General features: G+C 46.9%; 1 protein-coding gene across 1 annotated transcript in view; it reads right to left on the reverse strand.

The window, feature by feature from the left end:
- Positions 1-2,563: 2,563 nt before the first annotated feature.
- The window catches only part of LOC121533860 (pituitary adenylate cyclase-activating polypeptide type I receptor), a 56,021-nt gene continuing 36,820 nt past the window's right edge, over positions 2,564-21,764 (reverse strand). The window contains exons 4-13 of the mRNA XM_041840168.2: positions 21,268-21,368; positions 19,829-19,926; positions 19,517-19,649; positions 17,137-17,290; positions 6,149-6,209; positions 5,937-6,006; positions 5,517-5,608; positions 3,494-3,623; positions 3,268-3,309; positions 2,564-2,868 (exon numbers count right to left, since the gene is read on the reverse strand). Coding sequence (XP_041696102.1) covers positions 2,566-2,868; positions 3,268-3,309; positions 3,494-3,623; positions 5,517-5,608; positions 5,937-6,006; positions 6,149-6,209; positions 17,137-17,290; positions 19,517-19,649; positions 19,829-19,926; positions 21,268-21,368 — 1,184 coding nt within the window. The 3' untranslated portion in view covers positions 2,564-2,565. The remainder of the gene's footprint in view (positions 2,869-3,267; positions 3,310-3,493; positions 3,624-5,516; positions 5,609-5,936; positions 6,007-6,148; positions 6,210-17,136; positions 17,291-19,516; positions 19,650-19,828; positions 19,927-21,267; positions 21,369-21,764) is intronic.

Here is a 21,764-nt window from a genome sequence, read left to right on the forward strand (position 1 = left end):
TTACTGTCACGACTTCCGCCGAGGCTGCCTCCCCTCCTTGTTCGGGCAGGTTTCGGCGTTCGTCGTCACCGGCTTACTAGCTGCTGCCGATCCATTTATCATCACTCCACTTGTCTTGTCTAATTAATCACACACACCTGGTTCTTATCCCCAATTAGTCATTGTATAACTGTTCCCTCTGCTTTCTTGTCTGTGTGGGTGATTGTTTGTAGTGAGCTGTGTGTAGTTCGGTTGAGCTACCCTTACCTTGTTGTTGCCAGGGTAGATATTTCCCCTGTGCCTGAGTTTTGTTGTCGCATGCTTGCACAACTGTTTATCGACGGAATAAACTCTTTGGATGCGTATTACTCTCCTGCGCCTGACTCCTATCACACGCATCACAATTACTTAAAAAAGATATGTATATGTTTACATGACCCACCGTTTTATATCAGAAGACAGCAATTCAGACCTTCCTAGGACCATGTAAACGTCCTCTGTCGAATAAACTTGTATTTGCCTCCCTCTGGTGGTCGGTTGCATCATTACATCGATTTATATCACTTCACTGCGACTTTACATCAAAGGGGCGGTCCTTAGAAAAACATTTATCAGCTCGACTGCTTCACCGCACAGACATGGCACGGCACAGACATGGCAAAGCAATTGCAGAATTTGTCTCGAGCAGGTGGATCTAAATACATAACTTCCATAGATCTACGACAAAGAATGTGAGCTACACACTTCCTTAAACCTAAAAGAAGTAATTTTGTGTAGAAGTCAAACATGTTTTTCGTTGGAGGCAGACACATTGCATATGCTCAGAACGACAAATCGATCCCTTTACATAGCCTTTCTCCCCTTGTCTATAGGAGGGATGCACGCTGTTTAAATGGCCCAAATGTTGATTTAGACAAAAGTTCACAAATGTAACAGATTTTGACTATCACTAATGTCATGATATGTTTGGTAAAGTAATAAAGAAGGTGAAATATTTTGGTTAGATGTTCCGAGAACAGATTATAACTATATTATGGACATATTATAAAGTATGAAAAGGCTTATTCATTCACAATTTTATCATCATATTAGTATATGTTTTATTATATTTTTATTGTGTACTAGATCATATGGGTTGAAAACTTTTTTTTTTCTCAGACATAAATAAACAATTCTAAGTGAAAGCCAAAGGTCATAGCTTTCTTTTTTGGGGGGGCCCTCTTGCTAGATGGATGACTAAAGCCATAGTGAAACAGTGCAAAATGGCTGCCAGCTCAACTGGTTTTAAGACAAATAATAACAACAAAAAACAAGGTCTATATACAGTAAATAATAATCTTTACAGTTTAGTGCTCCAGACGTGCTAGTGCACTGTGCAACGTGTTGCATAACAATCCATAAGGTAGAAGTGGTTGTTCTTCTTTGTACACTTCAGGTTGATGAGAGGAGAGAGGTCAGTTGAACCTCTTCCTTCAGGTTGATGAGAGGAGAGAGGTCAGTTGAACCTCTTCCTTCAGGTTGATGAGAGGTCAGTTAAACCTCTTCCTTCAGGTTGATGAGAGGAGAGAGGTCAGTTGAACCTCTTCCTTCAGGTTGATGAGAGGTCAGTTGAACCTCTTCCTTCAGGTTGATGAGAGGTCAGTTGAACCTCTTCCTTCAGGCTGATGAGGGGAGAAAGGTCAGTTGAACCTCTTCCTTCAGGTTGATGAGAGGAGAGAGGTCAGTTGAAACTCTTCCTTTAGGTTGATGAGGGGAGAAAGGTCAGTTGAACCTCTTCCTTCAGGTTGATGAGGGGAGAAAGGTCAGTTGAACCTCTTCCTTCAGGTTGATGAGGGGAGAAAGGTCAGTTGAACCTCTTCCTTCAGGCTGATGAGGGGAGAAAGGTCAGTTGAACCTCTTCCTTCAGGTTGATGAGGGGAGAAAGGTCAGTTTAACCTCTTCCTTCAGGTTGATGAGGGGAGAAAGGTCTGTTGAACCTCTTCCTTCAGGTTGGTGAGGGGAGAGAGGTCAGTTGAACCTCTTCCTCTCGATCAAAATGTTTGATTTATCACTACTCTGCATTTCTAACACACCGGGGCCAGTCCATTTCCACTCTGGACACAAGCACAGGCCACTAGAGTTCACTAGAGTCCACTAGAGTCCACTAGTGTCTAGTGACCAGACCACACAGCCAGCAATCCATGTCTGGCAACAATAGAAGCAACCCACCCAAACACAGCACAGTCCATTTAGAAAGCCCTGACAGACAAGGCTGTGTATTTACTTGTACTATGAAAGATACAGTATATTGTAGACACTATAAGGTTTGCATCATTTGGGAATCTGGTCAATCTGTGGCCATTGCGATAATTTGATATTTGTTCTGTATAGCTCTTCCTCAGTCTATGGAGCCACCCAACCAAGCCAGTGAGTCAACACAACAGACACCTCGGTCTATGGAACAACATTTAGATCTCTCTAGACTGAGACAGGCCTATCTGAGATTTGGGCACTGCAGAGTCAAGGTGTAGACCATCCTTGAGAGAGGAGAGGAAGAGAAAAGGAGGGAGGAGTGGGAATAGAGAGAGAGAGGGATTTTCTGTTCTCTCAGACAGTTGAGTTGTGTGTGAGTGTGTCGGTGTTGTGTGTGAGGGTGTTTGTGTCGTCACAGGTTGAGACAGAGCTGTGTGTGAGTGTGTGTGTGTCAGTGTGTGTGAGTGTGTGTGTGTCGGTGTGTGTGAGTGCGTGTGTGTCGCTGATGCAGGGCAGCTCCTTGGGAGAGGACTTCTCCAGAACAGAGATCTGTGTGACAGTGGAGCTCTCTGTGAAGAGGGTACGTCTTCTCCTACTGTAACTCAGATAGCCCTGGATATGCCACTTCCACAGACGCTTCTTCAGCTCTGCCTGCACCTGGACACACACACGCACGCACACACGCACACACAAACACACACACAGACGCACATGCACACACATGCACAAACAAACACACACACCGAGAGAGAGAGAGAGAGAGAGAGAGAGAGAGAGAGAGAGAGAGAGAGAGAGAGAGAGAGAGAGAGAGAGAGAGAGAGAGAGAGAGAGAGAGAGAGAGAGCACTGTCATTTGAAAGCACATTGAGAGGTCTGTACACAGCGTTCAGTACATAAAATAATCTTGACATCAGAGACTTGAGATAGCAGTCAATCATAAAGGATTATGGATTTTCATCTTTGTCTCTGCATTAGGAACACTGCAAGTTATTCAATCAAAATCACTGTAATTCTATATTCTAATTCTGTCAATGTAATTCTGTTGGTTACTGCTTACTTCTCCATTTAGGAAACAGTAGAGCAGAGCCACCACAAAGCCCTGAGGAAGAAGAAGGAATAGAAAGTGAGTTATACATCAGGTTATTTTAACTAGCTACATTATTACAAAATAATATAATACTGTATGTCAAACTTACCTTACTTTGTAACACACATTCCCCTATGCAGTAGTCTCATACCCAAAACACGTGTGCATGCACACAGGCACACAGGCACACCCCTACCTGAAAGGATCCCAGGCCCAGCTCTATGAAGATACGTGCCTCCTCTCCTGTGTTCTCTGGTAGAAAGGCAAACACCATGTAGTGCATCCCAAACAGAGGGATCAGGAACAGAGTGGACTTAGCCAGCCTCCTGCGCACACACACACACACACACACACACACACACACACACACACACACACACACACACACACACACACACACACACACACACACACACACACACACACACACACACACACAGAGAACAGATGAGAGTCACAATAATGTATTTGTGTCTGGCTCACCAAACCAACTTTACACGTGTGTGTGTGTGTTCATGCATGTGTGTGTGTGCATGTGTATGTGTACAGTTGAAGTCGGAAGTTTACATACACTTAGGTTGGAGTGATTAAAACTTGTTTTTCAACCACTCCAAAAATGTCTTGTTAACAAACTATGGTTTTGGCAAGTTGGTTAGGACATCTACTTTGTGCATGACAAAAGTAATTTTTGACATAACAATTGTTTACGGACAGATTATTTAACTTATAATTCACTCTATCACAATTCCAGTGGGTCAGAAGTTTACATACACTAAGTTGACTCTGCCTTTAAACAGCTTGGAAAATTCCAGAAAATGATGTAATGGTTTTAGAACCTTCTGATAAGCGAATTGACATCATTTGAGTCAATTGGAGGTGTACATGTGGATGTATTTCAAGGCCTACCTTCAAACACAGTGCCTCTTTGCTTGACATCATGGGAAAATCAAAAGAAATCAGACAAGACCTCAGAAAAAAAAATTGTAGACCTCCACAAGTCTGGTTCATCCTTGGGAGCAATTTCCAAATGCCTGAAGGTACCACATTCATCTGTACAAACAATAGTATGCAAGTATAAACATAATGGGACCACGCAGCCGTCATACCGCTCAGGAAGGAGACGCGTTCTGTCTCCAAGAGATTAACGTACTTTGGTGCGAAAAGTGCAAATCAATCCTAGAACAACAGCAAAGGACCTTGTGAAGATGCTGGAGGAAACAGGTACAAAAGTATCTATATCCACAGTAAAACGTGTCCTATATCGACATAACCTGAAAGGCCGCTCTGCAAGGAAGAAGCCACTGCTCCAAAACCACCATAAAAAAGCCAGACTACGGTTTGCAACTGCACATGGGGACAAAGATCGTAGTTTTTGGAGAAATGTCCTCTGGTCTGATGAAACAAAAACAGAACTGTTTGGCCAAAATGACCATCGTTATGTTTGGAGGAAAAAGGGGGTTGCTTGCAAGCCGAAGAACACCATCCCAACCGTGAAGCACAGGGGTGGCAGCATCATGTTGTGGGGGTGCTTTGCTGCAGGAGGGACTGGTGCACTTCACAAAATAGATGGCATCATGAGGAAGGAAATGTATGTGGATATATTGAAGCAACATCTCAAGACATCAGTCAGGAAATTAAACCTTGGTCGCAAATGGGTCTTCCAAATGGACAATGACCCCAAGCATACTTCCAAAGTTGTAGCAAAATGGCTTAAGGACAACAAAGTCATGGTATTGGAGTGGCCATCACAAATCCCTGACCTCAATACTATAGAAAATGTGTGGGCAGAACTGAAAAAGCGTGTGCGAGCAAGGAGGCCTACAAACCTGACTCAGTTACACCAGCTCTGTCAGGAGAAATGGGCCAAAATTCACCCAACTTATTGTGGGAAGCTTGTGGAAGTCTACCCGAAACGTTTGACCCAAGTTAAACAATTTAAAGGCAATGCTGCCAAATACTAATTGAGTGTATGTAAACTTCTGACCCACTGGGAATGTGATGAAAGAAATGAAAGCTGAAATAAATAATTATCTCTACTATTATTCTGACATTTCAAATTCTTAAAATAAAGCGGTGATCCTAACTGACCTAAGACAGGGAATTTTTACTAGGATTAAATGTCAGGAATTGTGAAAAACTGAGTTTAAATGTATTTGGCTAAGGTGTATGTAAACTTCTGACTTCAACTGTATGTGTGTGTGTGCTTCTCTGAGACTCACATGAAGTGGCCAGTGTCGTGGCCCCCCACGCCTGGAGACTTGAGCTTCTGGACCAGAATACGGATCACATTGATGAAGATGATGAAGTTGACCTGGAGCAGTGGAGGAAGAGGAGGAGTTAGGGCTGGATACTTTACAACACTGGGTGGATTAGGGTTAGAGTGGGGGTTAGGGTTAGGGTTAGGTTTAGGGTTTGGGTTAGGGTTGGGGTTTGGGTTGGGGCTAGGGTTAGGAAGAAACTGCGATGTGGATATGAAGCTAGGGTTAGGTTAGGGTTAGGGTTAGGGTTAGGGTAGGTTAGGTTAGGTTAGGTTAGGTTAGGTTAGGTTAGGTTAGGTTAGGTTAGGTTAGGTTAGGTTAGGTTAGGGTTAGGTTAGTGTTAGGTTAGGGTTAGGGTTAGGTTAGGGTTAGGCCTCTCACCAGTAGCGATGCTGTTATTGGCCCTTTGATGATCCACCAGATGAAGACCACATCAGTGTCATCCCAGCAACTACATCAGGACAGAACCAAATGATATTATACAGTACAGTATTATTACAACCTCCAACAGTACATTAGTATTCATGTATATAGGCCAGATGACAATATCAATTCAGAGTAGGTTTATAGAAAAAGCAAGTTTCTATCCTTACCCTCGGTTATCATAGAAGTTGCGTGTCAGAACCCACACCAACAGTACTGTAGTTGGGAGACCTAACATATGCAGAGGACAAAATCAGCCAGGTGTTCTAACGAAACCATTCCTCTTTGAGTTGACGAAAGGAGAGAACATGTGTGTATGTGTGTGTTAGTGTGGTTGTGCGTGTGTGCGTGTGTGTGTGCGTGCGAGGGAGTGAGAAAAGGAAAGATAGAAAGAGGAGAGAGGGAAAGAGAAAGAGAAGTACAGGGGGAAGGAGAAAGAGAAGTACAGGGGGAAGGAGAGAGAAGAACAGGGGGAAGGAGAAAGAGAAGTACAAGGGAAGGAGAAGAGAAGAACAGGGGGAAGGAGAAAGAGAAAGAGAAGTACAGGGGGAAGGAGAAGAGAAAAACAGGGGGAAGGAGAAAGAGAAGAACAGGGGGAAGGAGAAAGAGAAGTACAGGGGGAAGGAGAAGAGAAGAACAGGGGGAAGGAGAAGAGAAGAACAGGGGGAAGGAGAGAGAGCAGAACAGGGGGAAGGAGAAAGATAGTACAGGGGGGAGGAGAAGAGAAGAACAGGGGGAAGGAGTAGAGAAGAACAAGGGGAAGGAGAAGAGAAAATCAGGGGGAAGGAGAAAGAGAAGTACAGGGGGAAGGAGAATAGAAGAACAGGGGGAAGGAGAAGAGAAGTACAGGGGGAAGGAGAAAGAGAAGTACAGGGGGAAGGAGAGGAGAAGTACAGGGGGAAGGAGAAAGAGAAATACAGGGGGAAGGAGAAGAGAAGTACAGGGGGAAGGAGAAAGAGAAATACAGGGGGAAGGAGAAGAGAAGTACAGGGGGAAGGAGAAAGAGAAGTACAGGGGGAAGGAGAAAGAGAAGTACAGGGGGAAGGAGAAAGAGAAGTACAGGGGGAAGGAGAAAGATAAGTACAGGGGGAAGGGGGAAAAGTACAGGGGGAAGGAAAAGAGAAGTACAGGGGGAAGGAGAAAGAGAAGTACAGGGGGAAGGAGAAAGAGAAGTACAGGGGGAAGGAGAAGAGAAGAACAGGGGGAAGGAGAAGAGAAGAACAGGGGGAAGGAGAAAGAGAAGAACAGGGGGAAGGAGAAAGAGAAGTACAGGGGGAAGGAGAAAGAGAAGCACAGGGGGAAGGAGAAAGAGAAGTACAGGGGGAAGTAGAAAGAGAAGAACAGGGGGAAGGAGAAGAGAAGAACAGGGGGAAGGAGAAAGAGAAGTACAGGGGGAAGGAGAAAGAGAAGCACAGGGGGAAGGAGAAAGAGAGGTACAGGGGGAAGGAGGAAGAGAAGTACAGGGGGAAGGAGAAGAAAATAACAGGGGGAATGAGAAGAGAAGAACAGGGGGAAGGAGTAAGAGAAGAACAGGGGGAAGGAGAAAGAGAAGAACAGGGGGAAGGAGAAAGAGAAGAACAGGGGGAAGGAGAAAGAGAAATACAGGGGGAAGGAGAAAGAGAAGTACAGGGGGAAGGAGAAAGAGAAGTACAGGGGGAAGGAGAAGAGAATAACAGGGGGAAGGAGTAAGAGAAGAACAGGGGGAAGGAGAAAGAGAAGTACAGGGGGAAGGAGAAAGAGAAGTACAGGGGGAAGGAGAAGAGAAGAACAGGGGGAAGAAGAAGAGAAGAACAGGGGGAAGGAGAAGAGTAAGAGAAGTACAGGGGGAAGGAGAAGAGAAGAACAGGGGGAAGGAGAATAAGAAGTACAGGGGAAATGAGAAAGATAAGTACAGGGGGAAGGAGAAGAGAAGAACAGGGGGAGGAGAAAGAGAAGAACAGGGGGAAGGAGAAAGAGAAGTACATGGGGAAGGAGCATGAGAAGTACAGGGGAAAGGAGAAAGATAAGTACAGGGGGAAGGAGAAGAGAAGAACAGGGGGAGGAGAAAGAGAAGAACAGGGGGAAGGAGAAAGAGAAGTAAAGGGGGAAGGAGAAAGAGAAGTACAGGGGGAAGGAGGAAGGGAAGTACAGGGGGGAGGAGAAGAGAAGAACAGGGCGAAGGAGAAAGAGAAGTACAGGGGGAAGGAGAAGAGAAGTACAGGGGGAAGGAGAAAGAGAAGTACAGGGGGAAGGAGAAGAGAAAAACAGGGGGAAGAAGAAGAGAAGAACAGGGGGAAGGAGAAAGAGTAAGAGAAGTACAGGGGGAAGGAGAAGAGAAGAACAGGGGGAAGGAGAAAGAGAAGAACAGGGGGAAGGAGAAAGAGAAGTACAGGGGGAAGGAGAAGAGAAGAACAGGGGGAAGGAGAAGAGAAGAACAGGGGGGAGGAGAGAGAGAAGAACAGGGAGAAGGAGAAGATAAGTACAGGGGGAAGGAGAAGAGAAGAACAGGGGGAAGGAGTGGAGAAGAACAAGGGGAAGGAGAAGAGAAAATCAGGGGGAAGGAGAAAGAGAAGTACAGGGGGAAGGAGAAAGAGAAGTACAGGGGGAAGGAGAAGAGAATAACAGGGGGAAGGAGAAGAGAAGAACAGGGGGGAGGAGAGAGAGAAGAACAGGGGGAAGGAGAAAGATAAGTACAGGGGGAAGGAGAAGAGAAGAACAGGGGGAAGGAGTGGAGAAGAACAGGGGGAAGGAGAAAGAGTAAGAGAAGTACAGGGGGAAGGAGAAGAGAAGAACAGGGGGAAGGAGAATGAGAAGTACAGGGGAAATGAGAAAGATAAGTACAGGGGGAAGGAGAAGAGAAGAACAGGGGGAGGAGAAAGAGAAGAACAGGGGGAAGGAGAAAGAGAAGTACAGGGGAAGGAGAATAGAAGTACAGGGGAAAGGAGAAAGATAAGTACAGGGGGAAGGAGAAGAGAAGAACAGGGGGAGGAGAAAGAGAAGAACAGGGGGAAGGAGAAAGAGAAGTACAGGGGGAAGGAGAAAGAGAAGTACAGGGGGAAGGAGAAGGAAGTACAGGGGGAGGAGAAAGAGAAGAACAGGGCGAAGGAGAAAGAGAAGTACAGGGGGAAGGAGAGGAGAAGTACAGGGGGAAGGAGAAAGAGAAGTACAGGGGGAAGGAGAAGAGAAGAACAGGGGGGAAGGAGAAAAAGAGTAAGAGAAGTACAGGGGGAAGAAGAAGAGAAGAACAGGGGGAAGGAGAAAGAGAAGAACAGGGGGAAGGAGAAAGAGAAGTACAGGGGGAAGGAGAAGCGAAGAACAGGGGGAAGGAGAAGAGAAGAACAGGGGGGAGGAGAAGAGAAGAACAGGGGGGAGGAGAAAGAGAAGTACAGGGGGAAGGAGAAAGAGAAGTACAGGGGGAAGGAGGAAGGGAAGTACAGGGGGGAGGAGAAGAGAAGAACAGGGCGAAGGAGAAAGAGAAGTACAGGGGGAAGGAGAGGAGAAGTACAGGGGGAAGGAGAAAGAGAAGTACAGGGGGAAGGAGAAGAGAAGAACAGGGGGAAGGAGAAAGAGTAAGAGAAGTACAGGGGGAAGAAGAAGAGAAGAAGCAGGGGGAAGGAGAAAGAGAAGAACAGGGGGAAGGAGAAAGAGAAGTACAGGGGGAAGGAGAAGCCGAAGAACAGGGGGAAGGAGAAGAGAAGAACAGGGGGGAGGAGATAGAGAAGAACAGGGGGAAGGAGAAAGATAAGTACAGGGGGAAGGAGAAGAGAAGAACAGGGGGAAGGAGAGGAGAAGAACAAGGGGAAGGAGAAGAGAAAATCAGGGGGAAGGAGAAAGAGAAGTACAGGGGGAAGGAGAACAGAAGAACATGGGGAAGGAGAAGAGAAGTACAGGGGGAAGGAGAAGAGAAGTACAGGGGGAAGGAGAGGAGAAGTACAGGGGGAAGGATAAGAGAAGTACAGGGGTAGGAGAAAGAGAAGAACAGGGGGAAGGAGAAAGAGAAGTACAGGGGTAAGGAGAAAGAGAAGTACAGGGGGAAGGAGAAAGAGAAGTAGAGGAAAGGAGGAAGGTAAGGACAGGGGGAAGGAGAGAGAAGAACAGGGGGAAGGAGTGGAGAAGAACAAGGGGAAGGAGAAGAGAAAATCAGGGGGAAGGAGAAAGAGAAGTACAGGGGGAAGGAGAAAGAGAAGTACAGGGGGAAGGAGAAGAGAAAACAGGGGGAAGAAGAAGAGAAGAACAGGGGGAAGGAGAAAGAGTAAGAGAAGTACAGGGGGAAGGAGAAGAGAAGAACAGGGGGGAAAGGAGAAAGAGAAGAACAGGGGGAAGGAGAAAGAGAAGTACAGGGGGAAGGAGAAGAGAAGAACAGGGGGAAGGAGAAGAGAAGAACAGGGGGGAGGAGAGAGAGAAGAACAGGGAGAAGGAGAAGATAAGTACAGGGGGAAGGAGAAGAGAAGAACAGGGGAAGGAGGAGAAGAACAAGGGGAAGGAGAAGAGAAAATCAGGGGGAAGGAGAAAGAGAAGTACAGGGGGAAGGAGAAAGAGAAGTACAGGGGGAAGGAGAAGAGAATAACAGGGGGAAGGAGAAGAGAAGAACAGGGGGAGGAGAGAGAGAAGAACAGGGGGAAGGAGAAAGATAAGTACAGGGGGAAGGAGAAGAGAAGAACAGGGGGAAGGAGTGGAGAAGAACAGGGGGAAGGAGAAAGAGTAAGAGAAGTACAGGGGGAAGGAGAAGAGAAGAACAGGGGGAAGGAGAATGAGAAGTACAGGGGAAATGAGAAAGATAAGTACAGGGGGAAGGAGAAGAGAAGAACAGGGGGGAGGAGAAAGAGAAGAACAGGGGAAGGAGAAAGAGAAGTACAGGGGGAAGGAGAATGAGAAGTACAGGGGAAAGGAGAAAGATAAGTACAGGGGGAAGGAGAAGAGAAGAACAGGGGGAGGAGAAAAGAGAAGAACAGGGGAAGGAGAAAGAGAAGTACAGGGGAAGGAGAAAGAGAAGTACAGGGGGAAGGAGGAAGGAAGTCAGGGGGAGGAGAAGAGAAGAACAGGGCGAAGGAGAAAGAGAAGTACAGGGGGAAGGAGAGGAGAAGTACAGGGGGAAGGAGAAAGAGAAGTACAGGGGGAAGGAGAAGAGAAGAACAGGGGGAAGGAGAAAGAGTAAGAGAAGTACAGGGGGAAGAAGAAGAGAAGAACAGGGGGAAGGAGAAAGAGAAGAACAGGGGGAAGGAGAAAGAGAAGTACAGGGGGAAGGAGAAGCGAAGAACAGGGGGAAGGAGAAGAGAAGAACAGGGGGGAGGAGATAGAGAAGAACAGGGGGAAGGAGAAAGATAAGTACAGGGGGAAGGAGAAGAGAAGAACAGGGGGAAGGAGAGGAGAAGAACAAGGGGAAGGAGAACAGAAAATCAGGGGGAAGGAGAAAGAGAAGTACAGGGGGAAGGAGAACAGAAGAACAGGGGGAAGGAGAAGAGAAGTACAGGGGGAAGGAGAAGAGAAGTACAGGGGGAAGGAGAGGAGAAGTACAGGGGGAAGGATAAGAGAAGTACAGGGGGTAGGAGAAAGAGAAGAACAGGGGGAAGGAGAAAGAGAAGTACAGGGGTAAGGAGAAAGAGAAGTACAGGGGGAAGGAGAAAGAGAAGTAGAGGGGAAAGGAGGAAGGTAAGGACAGGGGGAAGGAGAAGAGAAGAACAGGGGGAAGGAGTGGAGAAGAACAAGGGGAAGGAGAAGAGAAAATCAGGGGGAAGGAGAAAGAGAAGTACAGGGGGAAGGAGAAAGAGAAGTACAGGGGGAAGGAGAAGAGAAAAACAGGGGGAAGAAGAAGAGAAGAACAGGGGGAAGGAGAAAGAGTAAGAGAAGTACAGGGGGAAGGAGAAGAGAAGAACAGGGGGAAGGAGAAAGAGAAGAACAGGGAAGGAGAAAGAGAAGTACAGGGGGAAGGAGAAGAGAAGAACAGGGGGAAGGAGAAGAGAAGAACAGGGGGAGGAGGAGAGAGAAGAACAGGGAGAAGGAGAAGATAAGTACAGGGGGAAGGAGAAGAGAAGAACAGGGGGAAGGAGTGGAGAAGAACAAGGGGAAGGAGAAGAGAAAATCAGGGGGAAGGAGAAAGAGAAGTACAGGGGGAAGGAGAAAGAGAAGTACAGGGGGAAGGAGAAGAGAATAACAGGGGGAAGGAGAAGAGAAGAACAGGGGGGAGGAGAGAGAGAAGAACAGGGGGAAGGAGAAAGATAAGTACAGGGGGAAGGAGAAGAGAAGAACAGGGGGAAGGAGGGAGAAGAACAGGGGGAAGGAGAAAGAGTAAGAGAAGTACAGGGGGAAGGAGAAGAGAAGAACAGGGGGAAGGATAATGAGAAGTACAGGGGAAATGAGAAAGATAAGTACAGGGGGAAGGAGAAGAGAAGAACAGGGGGGAGGAGAAAGAGAAGAACAGGGGGAAGGAGAAAGAGAAGTACAGGGGGAAGGAGAATGAGAAGTACAGGGGAAAGGAGAAAGATAAGTACAGGGGGAAGGAGAAGAGAAGAACAGGGGGGAGGAGAAAGAGAAGAACAGGGGGAAGGAGAAAGAGAAGTACAGGGGGAAGGAGAAAGAGAAGTACAGGGGGAAGGAGGAAGGGAAGTACAGGGGGGAGGAGAAGAGAAGAACAGGGCGAAGGAGAAAGAGAAGTACAGGGGGAAGGAGAGGAGAAGTACAGGGGGAAGGAGAAAGAGAAGTACAGGGGGAAGGAGAAGAGAAGAACAGGGGGAAGGAGAAAGAGTAAGAGAAGTACAGGGGGAAGAAGAAGAGAAGAACAGGGGGAAGGAGAAAGAGAAGAACAGGGGAAGGAGAAAGAGAAGTACAGGGGGAAGGAGAAGCGAAGAACAGGGGGAAGGAGAAGAGAAGAACAGGGGGGAGGAGATAGAGAAGAACAGGGGGAAGGAGAAAGATAAGTACAGGGGGAAGGAGAAGAGAAGAACAGGGGGAAGGAGAGGAGAAGAACAAGGGGAAGGAGAAGAGAAAATCAGGGGGAAGGAGAAAGAGAAGTACAGGGGGAAGGAGAACAGAAGAACAGGGGGAAGGAGAAGAGAAGTACAGGGGGAAGGAGAAGAGAAGTACAGGGGGAAGGAGAGGAGAAGTACAGGGGGAAGGAGAAAGAGAAGAACAGGGGGAAGGAGAAAGAGAAGTACAGGGGTAAGGAGAAAGAGAATTACAGGGGGAAGGAGAAAGAGAAGTAGAGGGGAAAGGAGGAAGGTAAGGACAGGGGGAAGGAGAAGAGAAGAACAGGGGGAAGGAGAAAGAAGTACAGGGGGAAGGAAAAAGAGAAGTACAGGGGGAAGGAGAGGAGAAGTACAGGGGGAAGGAGAAAGAGAAGTACAGGGGGGAAGGAGAAGAGAAGTACAGGGGAAGGAGAAAGAGAAGTACAGGGGAAGGAGAAAGAGAAGAACAGGGGGAAGGAGAAAGATAAGTACAGGGTGAAGGAGAAAGAGAAGTACAGGGGGAAGGAGAAAGAGAAGTACAGGGGGAAGGAAAAGAGAAGAACAGGGGGAGGAGAAAGAGAAGAACAGGGGGAAGGAGAAAGAGAAGTACAGGGGTAAGGAGAAAGAGAAGTACAGGGGGAAGGAGAAAGAGAAGTACAGGGGGAAGGAGGAAGGGAAGTACAGGGGGAAGGAGAAGAGAATAACAGGGGGAAGGAGTAAGAGAAGAACAGGGGGAAGGAGAAAGAGAAGTACAGGGGGAAGGAGAAAGAGAAGTACAGGGGGAAGGAGAAGAGAAGAACAGGGGGAAGGAGTGGAGAAGAACAGGGGGAAGGAGAAAGAGTAAGAGAAGTACAGGGGGAAGGAGAAGAGAAGAACAGGGGGAAGGAGAATGAGAAGTACAGGGGAAATGAGAAAGATAAGTACAGGGGGAAGGAGAAGAGAAGAACAGGGGGGAGGAGAAAGAGAAGAACAGGGGGAAGGAGAAAGAGAAGTACAGGGGAAGGAGCATGGAGAAGTACAGGGGAAAGGAGAAAGATAAGTACAGGGGGAAGGAGAAGAGAAGAACAGGGGGAGGAGAAAGAGAAGAACAGGGGGAAGGAGAAAGAGAAGTAAAGGGGGAAGGAGAAAGAGAAGTACAGGGGGAAGGAGGAAGGGAAGTACAGGGGGGAGGAGAAGAGAAGAACAGGGCGGAGGAGAAGAGAAGAACAGGGCGAAGGAGAAGAGAAGTACAGGGGGAAGGAGAAAGAGAAGTACAGGGGGAAGGAGAAGAGAAAAACAGGGGGAAGAAGAAGAGAAGAACAGGGGGAAGGAGAAAGAGTAAGAGAAGTACAGGGGAAGGAGAAGAGAAGAACAGGGGGAAGGAGAAAGAGAAGAACAGGGGGAAGGAGAAAGAGAAGTAACAGGGGAAGGAGAAGAGAAGAACAGGGGGAAGGAGAAGAGAAGAACAGGGGGGAGGAGAGAGAGAAGAACAGGGGGAAGGAGAAGATAAGTACAGGGGGAAGGAGAAGAGAAGAACAGGGGGAAGGAGTGGAGAAGAACAAGGTGAAGGAGAAGAGAAAATCAGGGGGAAGGAGAAAGAGAAGTACAGGGGGAAGGAGAAGAGAATAACAGGGGGAAGGAGAAGAGAAGAACAGGGGGGAGGAGAGAGAGAAGAACAGGGGAAGGAGAAAGATAAGTACAGGGGGAAGGAGAAGAGAAGAACAGGGAAGGAGTGGAGAAGAACAGGGGGAAGGAGAAAGAGTAAGAGAAGTACAGGGGGAAGGAGAAGAGAAGAACAGGGGGAAGGAGAATGAGAAGTACAGGGGAAATGAGAAAGATAAGTACAGGGGGAAGGAGAAGAGAAGAACAGGGGGGAGGAGAAAGAGAAGAACAGGGGGAAGGAGAAAGAGAAGTACAGGGGAAGGAGAATGAGAAGTACAGGGGAAAGGAGAAAGATAAGTACAGGGGGAAGGAGAAGAGAAGAACAGGGGGAGGAGAAAGAGAAGAACAGGGGGAAGGAGAAAGAGAAGTACAGGGGGAAGGAGAAAGAGAAGTACAGGGGGAAGGAGGAAGGGAAGTACAGGGGGGAGGAGAAGAGAAGAACAGGGCGAAGGAGAAAGAGAAGTACAGGGGGAAGGAGAGGAGAAGTACAGGGGGAAGGAGAAAGAGAAGTACAGGGGGAAGGAGAAGAGAAGAACAGGGGGAAGAAGAAGAGAAGAACAGGGGGAAGGAGAAAGAGTAAGAGAAGTACAGGGGGAAGAAGAAGAGAAGAACAGGGGGAAGGAGAAAGAGAAGAACAGGGGGAAGGAGAAAGAGAAGTACAGGGGGAAGGAGAAGCGAAGAACAGGGGGAAGGAGAAGAGAAGAACAGGGGGGAGGAGATAGAGAAGAACAGGGGGAAGGAGAAAGATAAGTACAGGGGGAAGGAGAAGAGAAGAACAGGGGGAAGGAGTGGAGAAGAACAAGGGGAAGGAGAAGAGAAAATCAGGGGGAAGGAGAAAGAGAAGTACAGGGGGAAGGAGAACAGAAGAACAGGGGGAAGGAGAAGAGAAGTACAGGGGGAAGGAGAAGAGAAGTACAGGGGGAAGGAGAGGAGAAGTACAGGGAGAAGGAGAAGAGAAGTACAGGGGGTAGGAGAAAGAGAAGAACAGGGGGAAGGCGAAAGAGAAGTACAGGGGTAAGGAGAAAGAGAAGTACAGGGGGAAGGAGAAAGAGAAGTAGAGGGGAAAGGAGGAAGGGAAGGACAGGGGGAAGGAGAAGAGAATAACAGGGGGAAGGAGAAAGAAGTACAGGGGGAAGGAAAAAGAGAAGTACAGGGGGAAGGAGAGGAGAAGTACAGGGGGAAGGAGAAAGAGAAGTACAGGGGGAAGGAGAAGAGAAGTACAGGGGGAAGGAGAAAGAGAAGTACAGGGGGAAGGAGAAAGAGAAGAACAGGGGGAAGGAGAAAGATAAGTACAGGGTGAAGGAGAAAGAGAAGTACAGGGGGAAGGAGAAAGAGAAGTACAGGGGGAAGGAAAAGAGAAGAACAGGGGGAGGAGAAAGAGAAGAACAGGGGGAAGGAGAAAGAGAAGTACAGGGGTAAGGAGAAAGAGAAGTACAGGGGGAAGGAGAAAGAGAAGTACAGGGGGAAGGAGGAAGGGAAGTACAGGGGGAAGGAGAAGAGAATAACAGGGGGAAGGAGAAAGATAAGTACAGGGGGAAGGAGACAGAGAAGTACAGGGGGAGGAGAAGAGAAGGACAGGGGGAAGGAGAAAGAGAAATACAGGGGGAAGGGGAAAATAGGTACAAGGGGAAGGAGAAGAGAAGAACAGGGGGAAGGAGAAAGAGAAGTACAGGGGGAAGGAGAAAATAAGTACAGGGGGAAGGAGAAAGAGAAATACAGGGGGAAGGAGAAGAGAAGAACAGGGGGAAGGGGAAGGAGAAAGAGAAAAACGGGGGAAGGAGAAAGAGTAGAACGGGGGAAGGAGAAGAGAAGAACAGGGGGAAGGAGAGGAGAAGTACAGGGGGAAGGAGAAGAGAAGTACAGGGGGTAGGAGAAAGAGAAGAACAGGGGGAAGGAGAAAGAGTAGTACAGGGGTAAGGAGAAAGAGAAGTACAGGGGGAAGGAGAAAGAGAAGTAGAGGGGGAAGGAGGAAGGGAAGGACAGGGGGAAGGAGAAGAGAATAACAGGGGGAAGGAGAAAGAGAAGTACAGGGGGAAGGAAAAAGAGAAGTACAGGGGGAAGGAGAAAGAGAAGTACAGGGGGAAGGAGAGGAGAAGTACAGGGGGAAGGAGAAAGAGAAGTACAGGGGGAAGGAGAAAGAGAAGTACAGGGGGAAGGAGAAAGAATAGTACAGGGGGAAGGAGAAAGAGAAGAACAGGGGGAAGGAGAAAGAGAAGTACAGGGGGAAGGAGAAAGAGAAGTACAGGGGGAAGGAGAAGAGAAGAACAGGGGGAGGAGAAAGAGAAGAACAGGGGGAAGGAGAAAAATAAGTACAGTGGGAAGGAGAAGGGAAGTACAGGGGGAAGGAGAAGAGAAGAACAGGGGGAAGGGAAAGGAGAAAGAGAAAAACGGGGGAAGGAGAAAGAGTAGAACAGGGGGAAGGAGAAGAGAAGAACAGGGGGAAGGAGAAGAGAAGAACAGGGGGAAGAAGAAGAGAAGCACAGTGGGATGGAGAAAGAGAAGTACAGGGGGAAGGAGAAGAGAAGAACAGGGGGAAGGAGAAGAGAAGAACAGGGGGAAGGAGAAAGAGAAGTACAGGTGTTGAGAAGTTCACCTACCCCAGCCGATGAGTGTGTACCACCAGAAGTACTTCTTGTGTGAGACGAAAGTGAGGGCCAGGAGGGTCTGGAGGTACATGCCCTCCACCAGCAACCAAAAGTAGTTAGCCAGGATACTAAACTGGAAGAAGGCCACCGCTGACTTACACGCCGTCTACAGTACATACACACACACACACCGTATAGCAACATCAATATCGGAGTTTTCTCATCTCTTTTATTTTTTTATTGAACCCTTATTTTACCAGGCAAGTTGACTGAGAACACATTCTCATTTACAGCAATGACCTGGGAAATAGCTACAGGGGAGAGGAGGGCGGATGAATGAGCCAATTGGAAGCTGGGGATGATTAGGTGGCCATGGATGGTATGAGGGCCAGATTGGGAATTTCGCCAGGACACTGGGGTTAACACCCCTACTCTTACGATAAGTGCCATGGGATCTTTAGTGAACACAGAGAGTCAGGACACCCATTTAACGTCCCATCTGAATGAAAGGCTCACCGTATGCATTGATTGCAAGTTTCTCTGAATTACATCACTAATGTACAGTGTGAATTACATCATTAATGTACAGTGTGAATTACATCACTAATGTACAATGTGAATTACATCATTATGTACTATGTGAATTACATCACTAATGTACAGTGTTAATTGCATCACTAATGTACAGTGTGAATTACATCACTAATGTACAGTGTGAATTGCATCACTAATGTACAGTGTGAATTACATCACTAATGTACAGTGTGAATTACATCACCAATGCACAGTACAGTGTGAATTACATCACTAATGTTAATCTGTAAGGTGAAGTCAGGAGACCACTCCTTTTCCTCTGCTGTCTTTTACTGTGAAGTGTATTTATCCTCCACCTTTCATCTAGGACTAAGCATTCTGCTGTCAGCCAGACAGGGTGTGTGTGTGTGTATGTGCTTGTATATGAGAGTTGTAATTACACTCTAATCAGGGTCAGACTCAATATGTCCTCTTGTGTGAGGTTGGGCCAATTCAGGTTTGGGTCAATATGGTGGTGAGGGTCAGGAGGGACAGCCATCAGCCAGGAGCACCACTCCTCGATTAATTAACCCCACATCACCCCACTTCCCCATACACACACACACCTACCCACCCACCCCCACACAGCCACCTCCACCCCTCTCTTGTACCCCTCTGGTGACTCCCTGAGCCACAATCACACTTTCTCACCCTTCTCTAGTCTCTCTAATCCCCCTATCTCCTCTATGTGCTGTGGATTTAGCTTCTAAATATAGAACCTGGTGTCTTATTGGGGTGCAAGACACCTCTCTCTCTCTCTCTCTCTCTCTCTCTCTCTCTCTCTCTCTCTCTCTCTCTCTCTCTCTCTCTCTCTCTCTCTCTCTCTCTCTCTCTCTCTCTCTCTCTCTCTCTCTCTCTCGCTTTCTCTCTCATCAGAGTGGATCAGAGTCACCACTGATCTTCTGATCCAATGGCCTCACCGCCACAGAAAAGGACCAAAGTCGACTGGACGACTCACTCTTTTTAGAAGCAGGCCAATGTTTTAGCATAAAAGCATACTGAGGAGAAAGTCTCGACTCGCTCTCTCTCACAGATTCATTTCAATGAGCTAAAATGTGCTCTAGTCAGATAGCGTTCACAGCACCCTCTGACGTTTTTCCCATACAACAAGATGAGTCATACTCTGAAGGCAATGACATTCAAAAGAGGAAAGTGCGAGGAGGAAGACAGACCTATAAAGCTACAGGAACTTAGTAGAAATCGGTGGGATACACTATGTGAACTTACATGACATGAAAGTAGATGTGGTATAGAATATCTAAATATATAGTGGTATAACTAAGATAGACCACAGCCTGTCGTTTCCAATGGGAACAAATGAGTCATAGTGGGCAGAACAAGCAAGGAGGTGGGCAGAACCAAGCACGAGCTAGCAAGATCCTATTGGCGCATTCTTCCTACATTTGCATATTTTTGTTAGGGAACGCCTACTCTGTGAAATGCGCGTGTGCAGTAACACAATTATCCTTCGCACTCATTCTAAACAAACTTTGGCAAAAGCTAAATTGTCTACAAAACTTTGTCCACTCTGTTCGTAACAGATTCTAGTTTTGGGAACAGAAAACAGTATTGAGATCAAATGTTTCATTGATGAGAAAATGTGCATCTCCCACTGCCGGCCAATGGGCTTCCTCTCACTACCATATTTGGTAGTGAGAGACTGACCTCACTACCATATTTGGTAGTGAGTGGAAACGCCAAGCGGATGCTTCACATTTATACATCCAGTGAAATATCTGTCTCATTGTTCTATCTGTGGTATTAGGACAGTAAGTCCGGTATAGTTGGTGTCGCTTGTTGATGACATCATGACACTCACGGTGGACATGAAGCAGTGGTCCAGGTTCTCGTCAGCGAACAGTACCCCGTCCTTGATGAAGACGGCACTGGCTCTCAGGATGAATGAGGAGAACAGGTTGATGTGGATGTAGTTCCTGGTACAGTGGAACTTCCTGTACAGGAGAGTCAACTTCCTGTTAGACTGACCTCATTTCCTGTCATGTTAGAGGGTCCATATTGAACAATTATGCAATCCAGTCTTACAGTGTTATCTATTTATCATCACAGCTTTATAATGTATCTGTGTGTATCTTAGGAATAAATATTGGACACCTGTATGTCCTAGTGTTACCTGAACACAGTGAAGACAAAGATGGCTGATATGAGGGAGATGAGGGAGGTGGCGTATCCAGTGGTGTACACCTGACTGATGGTGGAGAAGTATGTTGTCTGGAAAAGGTCAGAAAGAAACATATAGTACAGGCTTAACCTCCGTTTTATAACTGAGAGGACTTCAAATACCATCAGTAGGCTACCCTCTTTGCCCCTCATATACACAATCATATAATCATATAATTACATATACTGACAAAACAGTATAAGTGTAGCGAATGAACATATCCAGACAGGAAAGATAGTGTTGGGTTTCTGTCTAGGGAGTTACACTACTTAATAAGCGTTTTCAGATGCAAAGCACGACCACACACCTTCCTCATGGCCTTGGCAAGTGTGTGTGTGTCTGGGTCTCCTAGGTGTACGTGAGAGAGGGTGTGTGGAGATACGTGTGTGTGTCTGGGGAGTGGTTGGGAATGAGACAGAGGGAGGGATGTGACAGGGGGATAAGAAGACAGGGAGAGACCCACCTGAGCACTCAGCTACGGCCGCTAGGAAGTATGGGATGTTTATCTATCCTTCTCATCTCTCTCTCTGTCTGTTCTATCATTCCTTTTCTTTTCTCTCCGCCTTTCCTTTCGACCTTGTGATTTGTCTAAATGTTGCCAGACGGTTACCGTGAATGGCCTGCAGAAAAAGCCGGGGCTTTCTCAGATGAATACTCAAATATCCGTTGATAGTGATGTAAGGAGAGATAGTAATGTTATTGTTTGGCTGGCCGACCTGTTAGTAATACAACAACAGAATGGCCCGACATTCAACAATGCTTACAGCATGCAAATGGGAGAGAGAGAGAGAGCGAGAGAGAGAGAGAGAGAGAGAGAGAGAGAGAGAGAGAGAGAGAGAGAGAGAGAGAGAGAGAGAGAGAGAGAGAAAGAGAGAGAGAGAGAGAGAGAGAGAGAGAGGTTTATTATCTATTTCACTTGCTTTGGCTATGTAAACATATGTTTCCCATGCCAATAAAGCCCCTTGAATTTAATTTAATTTAATTGAGAGAGAGAGAGAGAGAGAGAGAGAGAGAGAGAGAGAGAGAGAGAGAGAGAGAGAGAGAGAGAGAGAGAGAGAGAGAGAGAGAGAGAGAGAGAGAGAGAGAGAGAGAGAGAGAGGGGGGAGAAAAAAAGAGTAGGCCTATAGAGTGAGATAGGTAATTCAGACTGAATAAGTACATGACTGAATAAGTACATGACTGAATAGGTACATGACTAAATAAGTACATTAATGAATGGCTCATTGGAGTTTTCCTTGTTACATTTTGAAATATGACAAATTCTCCCCTCAACCAATCACATTCCATCTCCCCTGAGAACAAAATTGAACAAGGACAATTCCGATGAGTGATTAAATGACTGAGTAAGTGAAAGAGAAGGTACAGGTTGTGAGTGATGTGATGTCTCTAACCTCTGATCCTGTCTCTGACTCATCTGCGAACTCACAGGCCTTCTCATACGTAGGGTACAGCTCTGTCCAGCCGTCCTTCGTACAGTTCCTGAAGATGTAGCCTGGGAAACAGATCAACCAATCAGAGGCCAGTCCTGAGGCAGTGGAGGAGGAGCCACCAGAGCTGGTCGACTGCAAGTCTTATCCCGGGACTAAACTCAGGAGTGTTGCCAGTTAATTCTCACCTCGCATAGAATCATCTGACAGAACTACAGCATTGCTCCTTCGGTTATACAGATAGACACATTCATGAGATAGAGACAAAGATACAAATAAATTAAATCCATAGAGTTTTACAGTACAACACTGTTCAATAATTTACCATACTTGTACAAAATGCAGCAGGCTAATTAATTACGTAGAGACCTGTCTTCTCTCTGTACTGTATATCTCTTTATGATCATACTCATCATGTACAGTATATGATTGCCTGTGTTGTGTTGGTGCTGTTGTCATGT

The sequence above is a fragment of the Coregonus clupeaformis genome, chromosome 20 (genome assembly GCF_020615455.1).
Source record: "Coregonus clupeaformis isolate EN_2021a chromosome 20, ASM2061545v1, whole genome shotgun sequence".
In the NCBI taxonomy this organism is placed as follows: Eukaryota; Metazoa; Chordata; class Actinopteri; order Salmoniformes; family Salmonidae; genus Coregonus; species Coregonus clupeaformis.